Genomic DNA, 17,895 nt, shown 5'->3' with positions numbered 1-17,895 from the left:
GATGAGTGGCATGTAAAGTGAAGCTGGAAAGGGGACATTCTCTGATCCTAGTAATTCAATGGAACGTCAGAGAAAAGCTAAGGCTGGGTCATGATCTTTTAAAAACCCAGAGCCTGCTTTGAAAATGCAGCTAGAGTTTCACCATATAATGCAGGATAGCAGCACCTGTCTGTTGCAAATATAAGCACAAATATTGGTCAAAATAACTTGTCACATGGGAGATGGAACATAAGAACTTAAAGTGCTTGGCTTGCATTGTGTGGCAGTGGGTGGTTATAACATGCTTTCTACCCATTTGTTTGAGATAACCATCTTTAGTGAAGACCAACACTTTATAATGCTCTGAAATGATTGGCTGATGTTACTCATCAATGCCAGGAGAGGTGCTGCTGATAATTGGGAATCTCTCCCCACCCTTTGAAATGTAACCCAATAAATCACTTTGTAAAAATATGTAATTAGGGGGAACTGCATACAAAATGTGTGTATTGGGATAAATTTGCACTAAAATGCTGGTGAATTTTTGATGGGGGCTTTAATTTAAAAACTTGCAAACTGATGTGATGCGAAAATGAATTTGCAATGTGGTAGAGGCAGGGAGTGAGAACCCAAGAGAACCAAAAGTGGCAGATTTTCCCATCCCCTCTGAATGCCATATTTCTGCTTCTGCAAGGAAAGCTGTTCCACCCCAGGGCAAGAAACCCCTGTGATTTTTCTGTGGTTACTTGATATCAGGGCTTTTTTTTCAGCCAGAACTTACTAGAACCCAGTTCCAGCACCTCTCAGGTTGGCACCATTGCCATTCTAAGAGAACATGGTGAGTTCTGGCACCTCTTTTTCTAGAAAAATAGCATTGCTTGTGCTATAGCACGGCATGGTGGCATAGAGGAAGGGGGTGTGGTCAGATACTTAAAGGACTTTGCCACAGGCCCATGATGGAAATTGGCACAAATTCCCCCATACACTCATGTATACGGATAGACACTTCTGGGAAATTAAATTGGCTAGCTTGGCAACCTGCTACTCTACAGTCATACCTCTGGTTGCAAACGGGGTCCGTTTCGGAGCCCTGTTCGCAACATGAGCAGTGCGCAACCTGAAGTGCCACATCTGCGCATGTGTGTGGCACTATTCGGTGCTTCTGCGCATGCGCGAACTGCCAAACCTGGAAGCAACCCGTTCCGGTACTTCCGGGTTTGGCACGTTCATATCCCATGACGAATACAACCCGCAGCAATCGTATCTAGAGGTATGACTGTATAAGCAAAGCTTTTATTTAAAAAAAAAAGGTTTTAAAGGTGGGGATGGGGACAGGGGACCCACTGCCTGGGGTTTGGGGACCCCTGGGCCATCTCCTAACAGTGCCCCTGCCCAGAAACACAACCACAAATATGAGACCCAGATTTTCAGTCGAAGAAAGGTGGTCTATTTCCTCTAGCACAATGGGAGGCTTTTAACGGCTTAGTGAGCTGCAAGTGAGATCCTTGTGACCAAATGCCCCTCCGTTCCCCACTCTCCAAACTGTACACCTAGAAAAGGAGCCTATCACGAGGGGAAACTTTGTTCTGTGTACAATAGGGGTTGGAGGTTGAGCAGCATTCCTTCCAAGTCAGCCCCCACCTAGACTCAGAAGTGGTATATCTAAGACTCCAATTGAAGACTGCTGGGCTTCTAAAAACATAATCACAGAAAAATTAAGGGGATCTTGTGTTACCCATCCCAACAGAAAACTAATTTGCAGTGAGATTTCTTCCTTTGAAAGAAGGAGACAAACAGGCATGTAAACTTTCATCCTAGAGGGGGCTAGGAAAGGAGGCGGCTGGGTGCCCCTTGCCCCCATTTCATCCTTTACCACTTCATTCCCTTAGCAGCCATAAACTACAGATTGACAGCTTCTATGTGCCTTTTTCTTTGGTCTGCTGATGAAAATATTTGAGTAGGAGCCCATCTCTGCCAGTCTCCCTTATTTCTCCGTCTCTGTGGAGCAGTAATGGGGGACTTGCTGGAGCCCAGCTCTCATCGGCCCCAGGCAGCAAGGGTGATGGGACTTGTAGTCCAGCAGTATCTAGAGAGCCACAGGTTTCCTATGTGAGCTGTAGGGAGACTTTGAATCAGAGTTCTTCAGCCTTGGAGCCCCCAATATGGCAGGACTGCAGCTCCCATCTGCCCCAGCCAGCTTTCACCAATGGTCAGGGATAACGGGAGTTGTAGTTCAACAACATTTGGGGACCTAAGGTTGAAGAACATGGCTCTGTGTCACAGGTGGAGCATCTGGCCATCTTTATATTACTGAACTACAGCTTCTGATATCCCTGCCCACTGGCCATGATGGCCTGGGCTGATTGAGAGTTTGAGTCCATCTGGAGGGTTGAAGACCTCCCATCCCCACTCCCTTTGCTTTAGGGAGAGAGAGATTTGGGAGTGGGGAGGGATGGGACAAAACCGAAGCCCGGGATGGTGTACCTGAACTCAGGCAGGATTTTGTAATGTGAACACTGTGCCTCATTTTCTTTCTCTCTGATTACTGGAGCACTCCAAACTCACAGATAGCATTTCGCATGCACCCAGATGCGTTATAACGGTATCCAGTTCTTTTGTACAATGATTTCTAATATTTATATAAGTGGGGAGAGGGGGGAAGCCCCCTTGCATCCCACCCAGAGTCTTAAAGGCCCTCTGTCCGCAGGCCTAATGTCCGAATGTATTTATCATATCATTATTAAAGAGTAAAAAGAATGGCAACTATGTAACGTGTGTGTGTGCATTATGTCATTACCAACCTTTCTGGCACTTCCTCTCTCGGAACTACTGGCCCCAAAAGCTCTTTTCTCCTCCCACCGTCAGAGGCAGTCTGCCTCTGAACACCCATGGTTGGGAATCGCAGGTGGAGAGTGCCCTGTTTGGCACGTGCCCTGCTTGTGGGCATCGCTTAATGGGTATCTGAGGAGACATCATAGAAGCATCTAAAGTGAAGCATGGTGTTGAAAAAAGTGGGCAGAAAAAACATTTTTCTCCTTCACTCCTAATACTGGGCTTCAAGGACCTCCAGTGAAGCTGTAATCTTGGGAGATTCAGGACACGAAATGAAGCACTTCTTCACACAGGGCATAAAAGTATGGCATTTATGGTGATGGTCACTAACTTGGGTGGTTTTAAAGGAGTATTAGACAAATTCATGGATGATAAGGCTATCAGTGGTTACTAGCCATGGCGACTGTCTTCTATCTCCAATGTGTCTCTGAATCCCACTTGCTGGGAATCACGGGGTGAGAGTACGGTTGCGCTCAGGTCCTACTTGCAGGCTTCCCATTGCAGCATCAGTTCGGCCACTGTGAGAACAGGATGCTGGGCTAGATGCGCCCTTTGCCTGATCCAGCAGGGCTCTTCTTATGCGTCCTCACCTTCTCATTTCAGGTATAGGGTTATGCCCTGAAACAGTCAATGAATCTTCGAAAACACGCACTGAGTGAATCAGTTGCCTTAGGCGGCAGATGGGTGTGGTGGCAGCAGTCCCCTAGCCGTTCCCCCTGAATCACCCTAAGCTAGCGTGCTCTGCCTCCCTTAAGCTACCCTGGTGCCTCAGGTATGGTGCAGGATGGGGTCCCATCGCCAGAGTTAAAATGAGATTCGGCTATGAGTCTTGCAAGATTCTGTAAGTGGAATATGGAGTGGGCTGCCATCTTGCCCTTTGCCTCAGGCAGCAAATTTGCTGGGCCAGGCCGGGCCGGCCTCATTGTGGCCATTAGCCAATTTGATCCGGCAGGGGATACTTTTCTGAAACCTCCCAGGAAGGTTGCTCAAAGCAGATCCCGAGTGCGAGGAGAACAGACCTCCGCATCAAACGCAGGCCTTCTGAAGGAAAGGATGGCGATGTGTGGTTTGGAGCTGTAGGGCTTTGAGGAGAAACTGGAGTTACCATGGGGGCCAGTCCAGTGGTTGTATAATGAAGATTGTACACTGCATTGTAGTTGGAGTTAGAGAGACGCCGGACGGGGAAGGAAACGGACTGTAAAAACATGCTCAGATGTCCAAGTCATCAAATGAGGTCGAGGAGCCTGAGGTGATAAACAGGAACAGGCTGTGCGTCTGTAGCAAGGAAAGAGAGCCTCCCCCCTCCAGCCGGTGAAGTCTCAGTGGGAGATGGCGCGTGCCTGGAATGTTGGGAGGGGGAAGGATGTGACAACCCTCTCCCTCCACACACACAGACACATTCCTCACCCCACATTTCAACAGGCGCAGGAAACACATCTCCTTGGGGGCAGCCATTAGAGACGAGCCAAAGGGGCTAGGCTTGGAAGAAGGTGGTGGTGGTGGGGTTTCCTCGCACAGGGATCACCGTCACCCTTTATTAGGCCAGTGGGCACGTTTTGATTTTGGGGAGTGATAGTAGCAAGCCCTCTGGTGACTTCTATAGCCTCTCCCCTAGATCAGGACCCCCACTCCACCCTGATGGAGAGAGAGAGAAATATGCACACTTCGCTTCCCCCAAAGGATCTGGCTGAAAGTCAAACCCAAATGAATTAAACAGACTTGAGAAGCACATGGAGCTGAAAGAGGAAGTGAGAAAGAGTGGCCGCCTTCTTTCTCTTTTCACTTTATAAAACACCCTCGTGACCAAGGAGCAAACGAGTGAGGGGCTTGGAGGGTTAGTGGGCACCCAGGTAAGATCTCAAGAACGCCATTGCACCTACAGTTGCCAGTCTTTCCCCTTCTCTTTGCCACCTGGTGCAGGTGAACAACAGGAGGCCCCCACAACAAGCACAGCAAATACGTTGGACCCCCCACCCTGCCCCACAATCCAGCCAGGTATGTTTTAGTGGCCCAGTGTGCCTGCAAAATCAGGAAGAAAAGAAGCCCCCAAATGTACTACTTTGCTCCTGAACTTCTGAAGCCACAAGCACCGCAATGTGAGCTGCCCTGTGGGAGTTCAGTTGGCGGGTACAAGAGGCAGAGCCTTTTCAGTTATGGCCCCCAGATTACAAAATGAACTCCCCTGCAGTGGTGCTGTGCTGGCCCCAGGGGTTTGTCCGTGAAGCGAGGTCCAAGTCCAGTCCTGGGTCTAGGGGTCCAAAGGAGGTCAGTCCAGCGGGGAGCAGGGCAAGGTCCAAGGCAGGTCCAGGCACGAGGTTGCAGGTCAAGCATATGTTTGCAACTATGTTGCTCACGCAACTTGGGCTGGGGCTGGCTGGCTTTTATCTGGCCCTGTGCTTAGGGCGGCCCCGATCCTCAGGAGACTCGCCTCTCCTCCGGGCCTGGAGGCGAGCACTCCTCCTGAAAGTACTTAGCTCTCTTCGCCTCTCTGTCCTGAGCCTCTGCAGCTCAGGAGAGGCTGGTGGGTTACTGGACCCAGGGGCTGCCTCAGCTTCCTCTGAAGAGGCTGGGAGTGGGGCACCTGCAGGCAATGGGTCCTCCCTCCCATCAGGAGCCAGAGCAGACTCTGCTGATGCCTGCACCTGGGGATCCAGCACAGATGGGGATCCTTCAGGCTCAAGCCCTGGACCCGGCTCTGCTGGTTCTGGAGGCGGGGAATCCTGTGCAGGCTGGGATCCCTCAGGTTCAGCATCAGAGTCTGACTCCCAGGCCATCACACCTGCATTGAGCCCCCACATTGCCCACTTCTTTTATTTTATGTTTTTTTATTTATTTATTGCAAGTCTTACTGAAAACAATTACCAAACCCAAAGTGTTGTCTTCTAAGACAAATACATGTACATATGCTAAGTCTTGTATGCAGGCTTCCACATGGCATCAAAACAATTTTGGAAAATCTTTTATGTGAACAGGTTAAGCTCACATCCACAGGATATACAGACAATTCCCCATTTGCACACGATCAGCACACATGTGGCTGCTGACACACACACCATTTTTGGTTCTGAAGGGAGGTGGGGCGGAACGGGACAGGACAGACCAGCGCACATTCCACTGATGTGCACAGTGGCCGGGAACATAAGCAGGGATTCCGCTGTGCCTCACATGAAAGCATTAATGTACTTCCTCCACAGTGGCTGATTTTTATTAAGTGTATAATAGACAAGACTAATGAAGCACCCCGACATTTCAAAGAAAAGAAGGAAAACAATTTAGCATGGTCACATAAAAGGTAAGGAGATTACAGGGAGACTTGTTCCAAAAAAAGGCGCTACTGCAGCATTCCAAGACAAGACATAAACAAACGGATCAAAAACTCACATGATCAAAAGCAGTGCTGGGTGACATCATATTTAGATGGAATTTGCCATTCTTGTGACTGTGTTGTTAAAATAAGCTACAAAAAAAAACCACCACTGAGAACCTGGAGTTGGCGGGTCAGTTTTGCTGATGTGCCTATGAATAAGGCTTTTAAAAACCAGTTCGCAATAGAGTGCTTTGGGTTATATTTACTTTTTCATGGTAAAAATGATAAAACGGGTGGGAGCGAAAAAAAGGCCGCACCACATAGTAGACATGTGATGTCAGCTTCCCAGCAGGTGGATCTCTGCTGCTTCCTGGAAGGGAGAGAGCATGTGGTATGGTGGTGAGGAGGGCACCTGGAACAAATGCACCAGTATGTACACTGGACTGGCTCCACCAGTGTGTTTGCACCATGCTGACTTCCTTGTCCTTCTCCTTCTTGGGAAGCAAGAGCGACCCACCTGCCAGGGAGCTGGAGTAGTGACTCTAGCCCAGCCTCTTCTGAGTGCAAACCCAGAATCATAGAATTGTAGAGCCGGAAGGGATCCTGAGGGCCATCCAGTCCAACTCCACGCAATTGGCATTTGCTTTGGAAGGGAAGGCTGTAAATTCTTGGTGCATTTAATTTATTTCATCACCAGCACCATTTTATTTGCATGCTATCTTTCCATGGTTAAAACTATGCTTACAATATGAAAAAAAGAGAACCGAATTTACCCACCTTTTTCTTCTCATATGTGGCAACTGAATGCGGCGCTGTATCTTCAGTAATTTCTTGGTTTTTGATCCCTCCTCTGTATCTGTATTTTATTTTTCTACTTTCACAATTATTTTTATTTACCATACCCATCATTTTTATTGTATTCCGTATGTGTTTATGCCAATAAACTTTTAATTAAAAAATACGAAAAAACTGCACTGTAACAAAAGTAGTAATAAATAATAAAAAGAACATTAACAACCAAATCGATCGATTTCCACATAAATCATTATATCTTAAAACAAATATACAAAAAGTTAATATCAACAGCAGCAAATAAAAACCCCTACAAAATACCCCAGTGGCGCTGTGGGTTGAACAGGCCATGCCCTGAGGTTCAGGAGGAAGTGGGGTAATGTAATTTCACGACTGACACCAGGGCTTAAACCCGTGGCTCCCACAAGGGGCAATTTGATTTTTAAGGGGGGGCAATTCAAGAATGAGTTATGAACAGTGAATTTGCATTTCTTATGGTTCTAGGGGCTTCATATACAGTATATAAATATATATTGTGACATGTTGTTGTTCAGTCATTCAGCTGTGTCCGACTCTTCGTGACCCCATGGACCAGAGCACGCCAGGCACGCCTATCCTCCACTGCCTCCCGCAGTTTGGCCAATCTCATGCCAGTCGCTTCAAGAACACTGTCCAACCATCTCGTCCTCTGTCGTCCCCTTCTCCTTGTGCCCTCCATCTTTCCCATCATCAGGGTCTTTTCTGGGGAGCATTCTTTTCTCATGAGGTGGCCAAAGAACTGGAGCCTCAAATTCAGGATCTGCCCTTCCAGTGAGCACTTAGGACTGATTTCTTTAAGGATGGATAAGTTTGATTTTTTTGCAGTCCATGGCACTCTCAAGAGTCTCCTCCAGCACCATAATTCAAAAGCATCATATATTGTGACACATACACATTTTTAAATGTGCACGGCGGTCAGCTGATGACAATGGAGAGTATCTAAACAGAAAAGGTAATCTAAACAGAAAATACACCGGGTGCATTCGGGGGGAGTAGCACTCTGGGGAGGGGTGTGGGACCAGGATTTTAGAGATGCTTAGGTGGGGAATGGCCAAAAAAAGGTTGGGAACCACTGGCTTAAACGGGATGGTTTGCTCCTCTCAACAACACCCCCAGCCAGGTTGCCCTCTTCAGTGACCTCTTCCTTCCCCCTCTCTTGCCAGCTGGCTGAGCCTAGGAGGAACCAGTGCCTGAAAACACGATTGCCATCAAGGGAGTCCAGGAACTTCCAAGCACCTAGAGAGGCTGTTTTTCACCTCTCCAAGAAAAACAAAAACAGGGTATCCAGGAAATTCTCAGCACGATGTTAGGAAGCTCAATGGGAGATGGGGAAAGAAGTGAAGAGATGGTTCTGGCAAGTGCATTTTAAGTGGCTGTTTTTACTCGCCTCCAAAATATTTTCCCTCCCCTGCTTTTCTAGCCACAATGGCTGTGTCAGAAGCAAGAGACCTTTGAATGCTGTTTTCTGTTTCCAATAAATGTGGTTTGGTTTGGAACCATGCACCTGATGATCTTATGCCATAAGAGAGGGTGTTAGGAACCTGTGACACTCCCGATGTTGCTGGACTCCAACTCCCATAATCCCTGGCCATTGGCCACCAACCACTAACCGTACCTCTTATGCTGATGGGATGGGCCTGAGAGAAGGTGCTCATCTAAAGAGCCTAACACCTGGGCAGGTTAATATAGGGAGATATGATCTTTCAGATAGTCTGGATCCATGCCCAGCACTTTGAATTGTGCCTGGAAATGGACTGGTAGCCAGTGAAGTTGTTTTAGCAGGTGAATCACATCCTCCTTGTCAGTGGCCCCAGTCAGCAGTCTGGCTGCAGCGTTATGGACCAGCTGCAGTTTCCAAACAGTTTTCAAAGGCAGCCCCACATGGAGCACATTGCAGTAGTGTAGCCCAGATGTAACTAAAGCATGCATCACTGTGGCCAGAGACTGTAGTGGCGGGAGGGGGAGGGGAAGGGATTTGCTTGAAAATATCTGTGCAGAAAAGAGTCCTGCTTTGCAGGGGGTTGGACTAGATGACACTCGTGGTCCCGTCAAACTCTACAATTCTATGATTCTATAATCCTGGGCCAGGTTTTGACCCCACGGGCCCCTAGTTTCCATTGATGGGCAGGGGCATTGCTAGGTATTTTAGAGACTCAGGAAAGGGGAATGTACACAAAAATGAATATTGAATTACAAATGAAAAATAATGAGAGTTTGGAAATTTAATGGACATCTCTTTCCACCACAAGCTCTATGTCAGGGTCACCTTGAAGCCTGAATAGGGTGAGATACAGCTTGAATACTAATTTCTCATGTTTGGATGAGTTATTTTTTGCACAGCGAACACTTGTGAAGTGGGACCTACATGGCCATGCAATTTTTTACATGTTACTTGGCTGGAGAACTGCACTGCGAAATTCAGACAAGTGCAAATTTCGGGGGGGGGGGGCTGTGTTCTGGTTAATGTATTGTTTCAGAAACTCAAAACAAAATAAAAATTTCTTTCCAGTAGCACCTTAGAGACCAACTAAGTTTGTTCTTGGTATGTGCTTTCGGTATCTGAAGAAGTGTGCATGCACATGAAAGCTCATACTAAGAACAAACACAGTTGGTCTCTAAGGTGCTACTGGAAAGAAATTTTTATTTTGTTTTGACTATGGCAGACCAACACGGCTACCCACCTGTTTCAGAAAGTGTGAATTAGGTAGGCTCGCCTTTAATTGCGAACCGAATCAAATTTCTCCCCCATCCCAGGTGAGGGTGGAACAGAATGGGATGGCATTTTGATGAGGATAACATTCTGTATCAGGAGAAGAAACCCCTACCTTGCATGCATAAACTGTGACCAAGGTGGCTGGGTCTGTGTGCTAGAAAGCTCAGTGGTGGTGAGACCCCAACCATCGCACCCAGCTTAATTTGCCCAGAGGTAAATAAGTTTCCTGGGTTCTGCCCTGAGTCTTCCAAGTACCTACCAGCACCCCTGTCCATCAGCAGAAGCCCGGGGCCCTTGAGATCAATGGCTGGCCTGGGATCAAAGGCGAAAGGCCATTGTGAATAATACACAGGTTTACAGGCCTGTGTCAGATACTCCTGAAATATTTGTGGAGCCCCAGAGACAGGAAAGGACTCAAGAGGCATCAAGGACTTAGACACAAATAATAAACTAGAGGGGTTCAGGAATTCAAACAAAACAACACACAGAGAAGCCTCAATACAAAGGAGGCTCTGGTTGTTGTACACCCTGTTGGTTAGTAACTTTAATAGTTGCACAGAAAATGGAAGTTGCAAAACTGCACGTCCTGAAATTCACTCGTTCCTATAAGAATGGGGGGGGGCTGTTCTGCTTTGCATTGTCCCTCCATGTGTTATTTGACCCCTATTCCCATCAGCCCTCCTGCCAGTGGTCAAGTCCGACTTTCTAGCTTATCTCCAGTGAAAAAAACACCACCCTCGCTACCACTTTATGTCCACCTTGCTTGGTGTCCACCTCTCAGTCCCCTTTCCTAAGAGAGAGAGGAAGAAACGGAGGAGTCCATGGGGAAGTCGGGGAGGCCAGTGGAGCCAGCTCCAGTGATAGGCACAGCCAGAGCCAATGACAGGAGGAGCCAACTAATTCCAATTTTGTCCCTATCCTCCTCCCTCTTAGTGATGAATGGACTTGCCAATTATATCAGTTCCCTCCTTTTCTCATATTTATCCATCTCAAATTCAGTTCTCCACATTTCTCTAGCAATTTTCTGTATGTTTCTTTAAAAAAAAAGAAGATCCTCAGGAAAAGTTGTCAGCATTTTAGTCTGAATTTCTGCATGCAATTTTGTCTAATATGCACATTTTTTGCAAAGCGCTTTTCTTCAAGAACCTGTGCGCTTTTACGTGCACTTCCCCCTAGTATACGCAATCTTGTACACGTCGCCTGACTGGAGAACTGGATTGCAAAATTTGAGGAAGTGCAGATTTTGAATGATAGCTGCCTTGCAGTTCAGTTTTGTTTCAGAATGTGTGGATTTGATAGGTTCAGCTTTAAATGACTTTCTCCCTAATCCATACCCCCCCCAAAATTTTGGGAGGGTAATTTGGGGCACCCCAGCACCACCCTGCTGAGACCATCCACTGCCCCCTCCGTGTCACCAACTCTCCCCCACCCCACCTACATTTCTCCAGTAGTCCTCCTCCTCCACCACCACCTTGGGAGAAGCGGCACAGGTTGGGGGGACCTTCCAGCAGGTTGTGTTGGGCCTGCATCCTATTGGGAGAAGCAGTATGGCCCAGTACGGCTTGCCAGAAGTCCGGCCCAGCCCGCACTGCGTCTACTGATGCTGCACAGACTGAATCTGCCTCTTCATCATCCTCCTCCAGCACCGCAGATGAACTTCTGGAAGAGGAGGTCAAGGTAAGTTCCCCTTCCATTTTTTGGTCCTGTTTGTGAACTTGCGCCACAGCAGAACGGAAAAATGCCCCTATCTTGCTCCCTCACTCTGGTGCAACCAGCGGCGGTGGGGGTGGGTGGGAGCAAAATCGGGACATTTGGGATTGTGAGAAGAAGCAGGGGCATCTTCTGCCAATCTGAGATGTCCCAAATAATTTGGGACACTTGAGAGGTCTGCTTAACCCTATTCCCTGCTGAATTGTACAAGGGGCAAACCTGAGTCTTAGGAGGAGGGAGCCAACAGGCAATGCCACCCCCATGGGCTGGTTTTAAGTAGGAAGTCAGGCAGGTGGGGGTTGGCTGAGGGTAAAATGAGGTTGGTAGGGCAGTGCCCTGTTTGTACAAATGGGTCAGACCCCCACTGTTAAGAGAATGTACCTGCTTCTGTCTTCTTGTTTCTGACTTCTCACCCTAATTTAATTCCTTGCTCCAGATACCTTGCAAACAAGGCTTAGGCCATATTCACACCACACATCTGAAGTGCTGTGACACCACTTTAACAGTCACAGCTTCCCCCAGGGGCTTCTGGGAGTGGTTTAAACACTCAACTTCTTTTCCCAGAGAACTCTGGGATTTGTAGCTCTGTGAGGGGGAAAGAGGGTCTCTTCACAATTCTCAGCACTCTTAACAAACTGCAGCTCCCACCACTACTTGGGGGAAGCAATGACCAAGAGATGTAAACATCTGGTGTAAATGTGGCCCCCACACACCAAACAACCAGGTCAAGTCTTGATCCCCAGGCAGTCCAAAAGGTGAAGACTCTGGGCTGTTTCTCTGTGGGAACCTGGGGGGGGGGGGGAGGAGAGAGAGAGAGAGAGAGAGAGAGAGAGAGAGAGAGAGAGAGAGAGAGAGAGAGACCACATCCGAGGGTCTCCCTCTGTCAGTGAGTGATCCGCTGCTGTGTTTCGCCCCTACCCCCTGCATCGTTTGAAGAACTTCAAAGAGAGAAAGGGAGGGAGGCGGGCGGGCGAGCGGGCGGGGGGGAGCCAGCAGCATTTCCTATTTGCTGTTTTGGCAGAGACGAGTTCTTGGCAAGCCTCCCTCCAAAGGGAGTCGGTTTCCTGCCTCTCTTGGTCATCAAGGCTGAGCCGAGCCAGGACCAAACATTCAAGCAGTGGGAGCTCCGAGGAGGCGCAGCGATTCTCTGTGACAAAGGCATCTCGATTCCAACCCGTTCCAACCCTGCTGCCTCTCCCGACCCCCCTGGAAAGGACCAAGGCTGGAGTGGAGAAGGGCAGAGCTGAGCCGCCTGCTTCTCCCGTGTCCCGCCACCAAGCACCACAGCCCTGCGGAGAGCTGCCCTCCAGGAGCACCCCTGCCCCTAGACACGGGCTAAGTAAGAGGAGCGAGAGGGTCGAGGAGAAGAAGCAAGGAGTCAAGGCGCTATGGAGACGGGATGGTGCCTGGCGGTCCTCCTCCTGGCCCGGAGCGTTGTGACAGCAGGAGAGAGTAAGTGGCTCTCTTTGGCGGTGCTGAGGGGGGGGGGGGAGAGACAGGTGGGAAGGTCTACTGCCGCAACTTCCTAAACCAACTGGTTCATGGGTTGCTGCTCGGACTTTGCTGGTTTGGGTGAAAACTGGCAAAATAATTATTTAGGGAGAGATCGGGGGGACGACGACTCCAAAGGGAACATAGGAAGGTTCTTCATAACGAGTTGAAACATAGGTTGACCTAGCTCAGTGTTTTGTAAACTACATTTCAGGCTGGGGACATGACCAGCTCCACTTCTGTGTGCAGCAAGGCAGATGCTGTGCCACTGAACTACATCCCTTTCCCTTAGTTATTAGCCGGATAATTGTAAAGAAGGGGTGGGGTGGGGGATAGAATGGTCATATGACCTATTCCACAGAGGGAAGCCCTCTGTGTGAAGGGCTGCTTGCTCCAAGTCAGGCTTAAAGATAAAGAAAGAAGGAGGGAAAACTAAGGAGGGACCTTTACGTTTCCCATCCATGATGAGCCCAGCAGACCGACCACTGGCCCAGCTGTCACCTTTGTGTAGTGCAGTGTTTTTCAACCACTGTTCCGCAGCACACTAGTGTGCCGCGAGATGTTGCCTGGTGTGCCGTGGGAAAATTACTTTATATATAGTCAATATAGGCACAGAGTTAATTTTTTTAACATTTTCTAATGGTGGTGTGCCTCGTGATTTTTTTCATGAAACAAGTGTGCCTTTGCCCAAAAAAGGTTGAAAAACACTGGTGTAGTGGCAGCCTTGTCGCCAATGAAGAAGTTAATCCTGGATGAGATTCTTGGTAATTGAAAACTTTCTCACTGAGGTGAGATGTTGCAAAGCGCTTGTCGCTAACCTTGCTGGGAATCCCCCCCCCCCCAGAAGGAGCTTAGGAGAAGGGGGCAAGTGCCCAGAACTTCCAGCCTTTTCTCTCAAAGGGCAAGAGGCAGCACCCGGTCAGAAACGGACAAGTCTGTCCATTTTTTGGTGGCTGTTACTTTTGCATTCTTCCCATCTTAAATCTAGTTCTCCATATTTCTGTGGTAGTTTCTGGTTTTGTTTTTGTGTTTTAATTAAAAAGGTCACCAGAATTCTAATGTGAATTTCTCCTAATAAACTCGCTTTTGTATACCGTTTTGACATACGGTACTATTATGCTAGCAGTTTCCCTCTTTAAAAGGCATGTTTTGTATGTTTTTCCCACACTTTTTATACACACTTTCCTTAATATATTCTTTTTGGCACATGCTGTTTGGTTGGAGAACTGCATCACAGAATTCAGAGAAGTGTGAATTTCTAAAGATAGCAGTGTTTCAGTTTGCATGTTGGTTGGAGAAGTGCATATTAGGTCGTAGTTTCTCATAAAAATGCAAACGGATTTGAATTTATCCCTCTCATTCCTAGTGGATATGCAGAGAGCCAATAGAAATTGGCCCCATTCAAAAGTCCCCATGACAGTACATGACCCATGGTTTATTTTGTTTATTGTTTACAAATTCATAATCTGCTTCACAGCCAAAGGTCACCAAAACAGGATACAATAAGAAAAAACAGAAAGGTTACAGGCCCAGTCAACTAAAAGCAACAAAACTGTCTCTGCAATTTGTATGATTTATATTCCATTTAAAAACTGGATCATACTTTGCCTTTTAAAATAAAAAAGTTTTCAGTAGTGGCCTAAATATTAAGACACGTGGTGCTTGCCAAATTTTGGTTGTGTAACGTAATCTAGAGGGCTGGAGCTACAACACTAAAAATCCAGTCTCTAGTGCATGCTAAGTGTGCGTCTCTGGGCCATGTGATGCTGCCAGAAGTGGTCCATCAGAGGGAAACAGTCAATTCTGAACTGAGCCAGGTAGGATATTGGTAGTTACGAAATAGGGCTTTGGAGAAGGGGACAGCTACCTCTATAAATTCTCGGACCCCATAAAAAAGATGTTTTGGGATGTTTCCCACCCTTCTCAGTTACTTGCAACCCTCTCCTAAAAGGTGATGGCTTGGAAGTCAGTCACACGGAGAGTGGACCCTTCTTTCAGTCCTTGCAAAGAATTACATTGCTGGATGCTTGGACTGATAAGACCAAAATGGGAAACTGTGGCTCACAGCTCAGTGCATAAGTCCCTGCTTTTCATGCATGAGGTCCTGGGTTCAAACCCCACAATTTCCTGTATGATACAGTGGCAGGAGTGTTGAACTAGGGCCTGGGAGACCAGAGTTCAAAACCCCACTCAGCCATGAAGTTCACTGAGTGGACTCTTCTTCGTTGGTCATCTAGTCCAGCCCCGGCAAGGCAGGAATCCTTTTGCCCCATTTGGGGCTTGAACCCATGACCCTGTGATTAAATGTCCCATGTTCTACTGACTGAGCTATCTGCATCATGTGGCAAAAAGAAAGGTCAGTAAGCGAATACATAACATACCAACTCAAGAAATTTCAATACAGCTAAGGGAGACAAACCTTGGTTAATCTGTTGTGGATTCTGACAACCAAGAAATTGCTGCTCCCATGCATCCTGTTTATTGAACATCCATCCGGATTTGTTTGTGGGGAGATTAGGTAGCAGTGTGTTACCCCCACACTAAGGAATGGGAATAAATTTGATTCAGTTCACATTTAAAAATGAATCCACCTAAATTGCAGTTTCCGAAAGAAGATGAGAACCGAAATTCTCAATTAGCTTAATTTTACAATGCAGTGCTCCAACAACTAATGTTTACAAAAATGTATAAGTTAGGGGGAAGTGTGCATAAAAGATTTTTTTAAAAGCATACAAAAATGTATTATATTAGGGGAAATTGCAAAAAATGTACATCAGTCAAAACTGCACACAAACATGTTTATTAGGAGAAATCTGCACTAAAATACTGACCAATTTTCACGAGGCCTTTTTTGGAAGAAGAAGAAGAAGAAGAAGAAGAAGAAGAAGAAGAAGAAGAAGAAGAAGAAGAAATACAAATCTCAAATTGCTGGAGAAATGTGGTGAACTGAATTTAAAGATGAAACACTGAGAGAATCAAACCTGACAGATCCATGCATCCTTACCCCCATATTTTCAAGTGCTTTTCCCCATCACTTTGGTCTAACCTTTTTGGGAGCAGCAAGCTGGTTGTGCAAGGCCCCCAAATCAACTATAATTTCACAAACTGAATTTGCTGAAATTTGATTGACTCCTGCACAAAAATAGCCACGCTCTGAAAGAACCCTAAAACTTCTAAATGAGAATTAGACCATTTCCTGGAGCGTACAGCTGCCAATGGCTACTAGCTATGATGATTACTATTTGCTGTGGGACTGGGGAGAGTTGCTGTTGCTCTCAGGTCCTGCTTATGGTGGGGCACCTTGCTGGCCACTGTGAGAACAGGATGTTGAATTAGATGGACCACTGGCTTGATCTATTAGAACTATACTTATGAGCTGCATACTGTTATTGTATCCACATGGACATAGGAATTAATCAATAGCTTCTGCCAGAAGAATGGGGAACATGTGGCCCTTCAGGTGTCAGTATCCCATTAACTGCAGCATAATGGTGAGAGAGGATGAAAGTCAGAGTCCATAGATTACCGGTATCTGAATTATGCATCTAGTGTACCATAAGGTCTTCAGTTCAGTTCAGTTCAGTTCAGTTCAGTTCATTCCCCACCCCCCTGCTGGGGCTGCTGTGCAACAAGCAGAAATGTTGCATACAGGGGCACCATCTGGGAAGGAGGGGGCCGAGCCCCCCCCCCAATTTTCAAGGAGACGGCTGGCCCCCCTCAATATTCCATGGCCTGCCAGGCCCTGTTGGGCCTTCTTGCAGCTAGCAGAAGGCTGCACCAGAGTGAGATTGCACCAGCCTGCACAGCATCTCCTGATGCTTCAGGGACTGGCACAGCCTAGCGGAAGGGTGCGCCAGCCTACGCAATGTTGGGACACGTGTGTGACATCACATGTGCACGCCGGGCCCCTTTACTCTTGGGGGCAACCTGGTGCCTATGGTTGCATGTCAGCTGCCCTTGTTGCTGCATGCTGCAGAAACCTCAACTTGCTGAATTTTGGCTTATCACACGGTACATAAAAGCATCAGAGACCTTGTTGGAAAAGAGCAAAGGTTGGCTACTCAAGAAAATTTAGGGAAGAGGGGCATTGGGCTCAAATGTATAGCGAAGTGCCGTTATGGAAGACCATGTTCTGGGTATGCAGACCGCCGCAGGCTCAGTCCCCTGCATCTCTCATTTAAAAGATTGCCAGAGCCATTGGAGATTGCTTCCAGTTACAGTCAACAATACTGAGCAAGTTACAGGTAGGTAGCCGTGTTGGTCTGCTGTAGTCGAAACAAGATTTAAAAAAATCCTCCCAGTAGCACCTTAGAGACCAACTAAGTTTGTTCTTGGTATGAGCTTTCGTAGATACACTGAAACAGAAGTCACCAGACCCTTATATATAGTTAGAGAGTGGGGAGGGGTATTACTCAGAAGGGTGGTGGGAATGGGGGATTGGCTGATAGGTGTGGAAAACCTGTTGGCAACTGTACTGAAATTGGTCTTACAGGAAAAAGCATGGGGTGAGATGACTAAAAATAGCTTTATCATGGCCAAGGGAGCCGGCGTACAGCTTCCAGGTCACGTGGCCAGCATGACTAAGCCGCTTCTGGCAAACCAGAGCAGCACACGGAAACACCATTTACCTTCCCGCCAGAGCGGTACCTATTTATCTACTTACACTTTGATGTGCTTTCGAACAGCTAGGTTGTCAGGAGCAGGGACCGAGCAACGGGAGCTCACCCCGTCATTGCGGGGATCCGAACCGCCGACCTTCTGATTGGCAAACCCTAGGCTCTGTGATTTAGACCACAGCGCCACCCGCATCCCTTAAGTTTGGTAATAAGTTGCAATTCAGCAACTTCTCTTTCCAGTCTCTTTCTGAAATTCTTTTGTAATACTGAGCAAGGAAGAGTCTGGCTTAATATAAAACCACTTTGCATGTTCCCATCAACTAAAGTTAAAAACCATCTCATGGAGGCTGAACCCTTTGGGCACATGAGTTGCTGCCTTGCCAACTTCAGTCTGCCCCCAGCCAGCCCTCACTCCC

At 47.4% G+C, this 17,895-nt stretch overlaps 1 protein-coding gene across 1 annotated transcript in view; it reads left to right on the top strand.

The window, feature by feature from the left end:
- Positions 1 to 12,389: 12,389 nt before the first annotated feature.
- ENG (endoglin) overlaps positions 12,390 to 17,895 on the top strand; it is a 53,582-nt gene continuing 48,076 nt past the window's right edge. The window contains exon 1 of the mRNA XM_033137546.1: positions 12,390 to 12,824. Coding sequence (XP_032993437.1) covers positions 12,761 to 12,824 — 64 coding nt within the window. The 5' untranslated portion in view covers positions 12,390 to 12,760. The remainder of the gene's footprint in view (positions 12,825 to 17,895) is intronic.

Source organism: Lacerta agilis, chromosome Z, assembly GCF_009819535.1.
Source record: "Lacerta agilis isolate rLacAgi1 chromosome Z, rLacAgi1.pri, whole genome shotgun sequence".
Lineage (NCBI taxonomy): Eukaryota > Metazoa > Chordata > Lepidosauria > Squamata > Lacertidae > Lacerta > Lacerta agilis.
The sequence above is the reverse complement of the archived record's forward strand: the minus strand, read 5'-3'. Positions and strand labels throughout refer to the sequence as shown.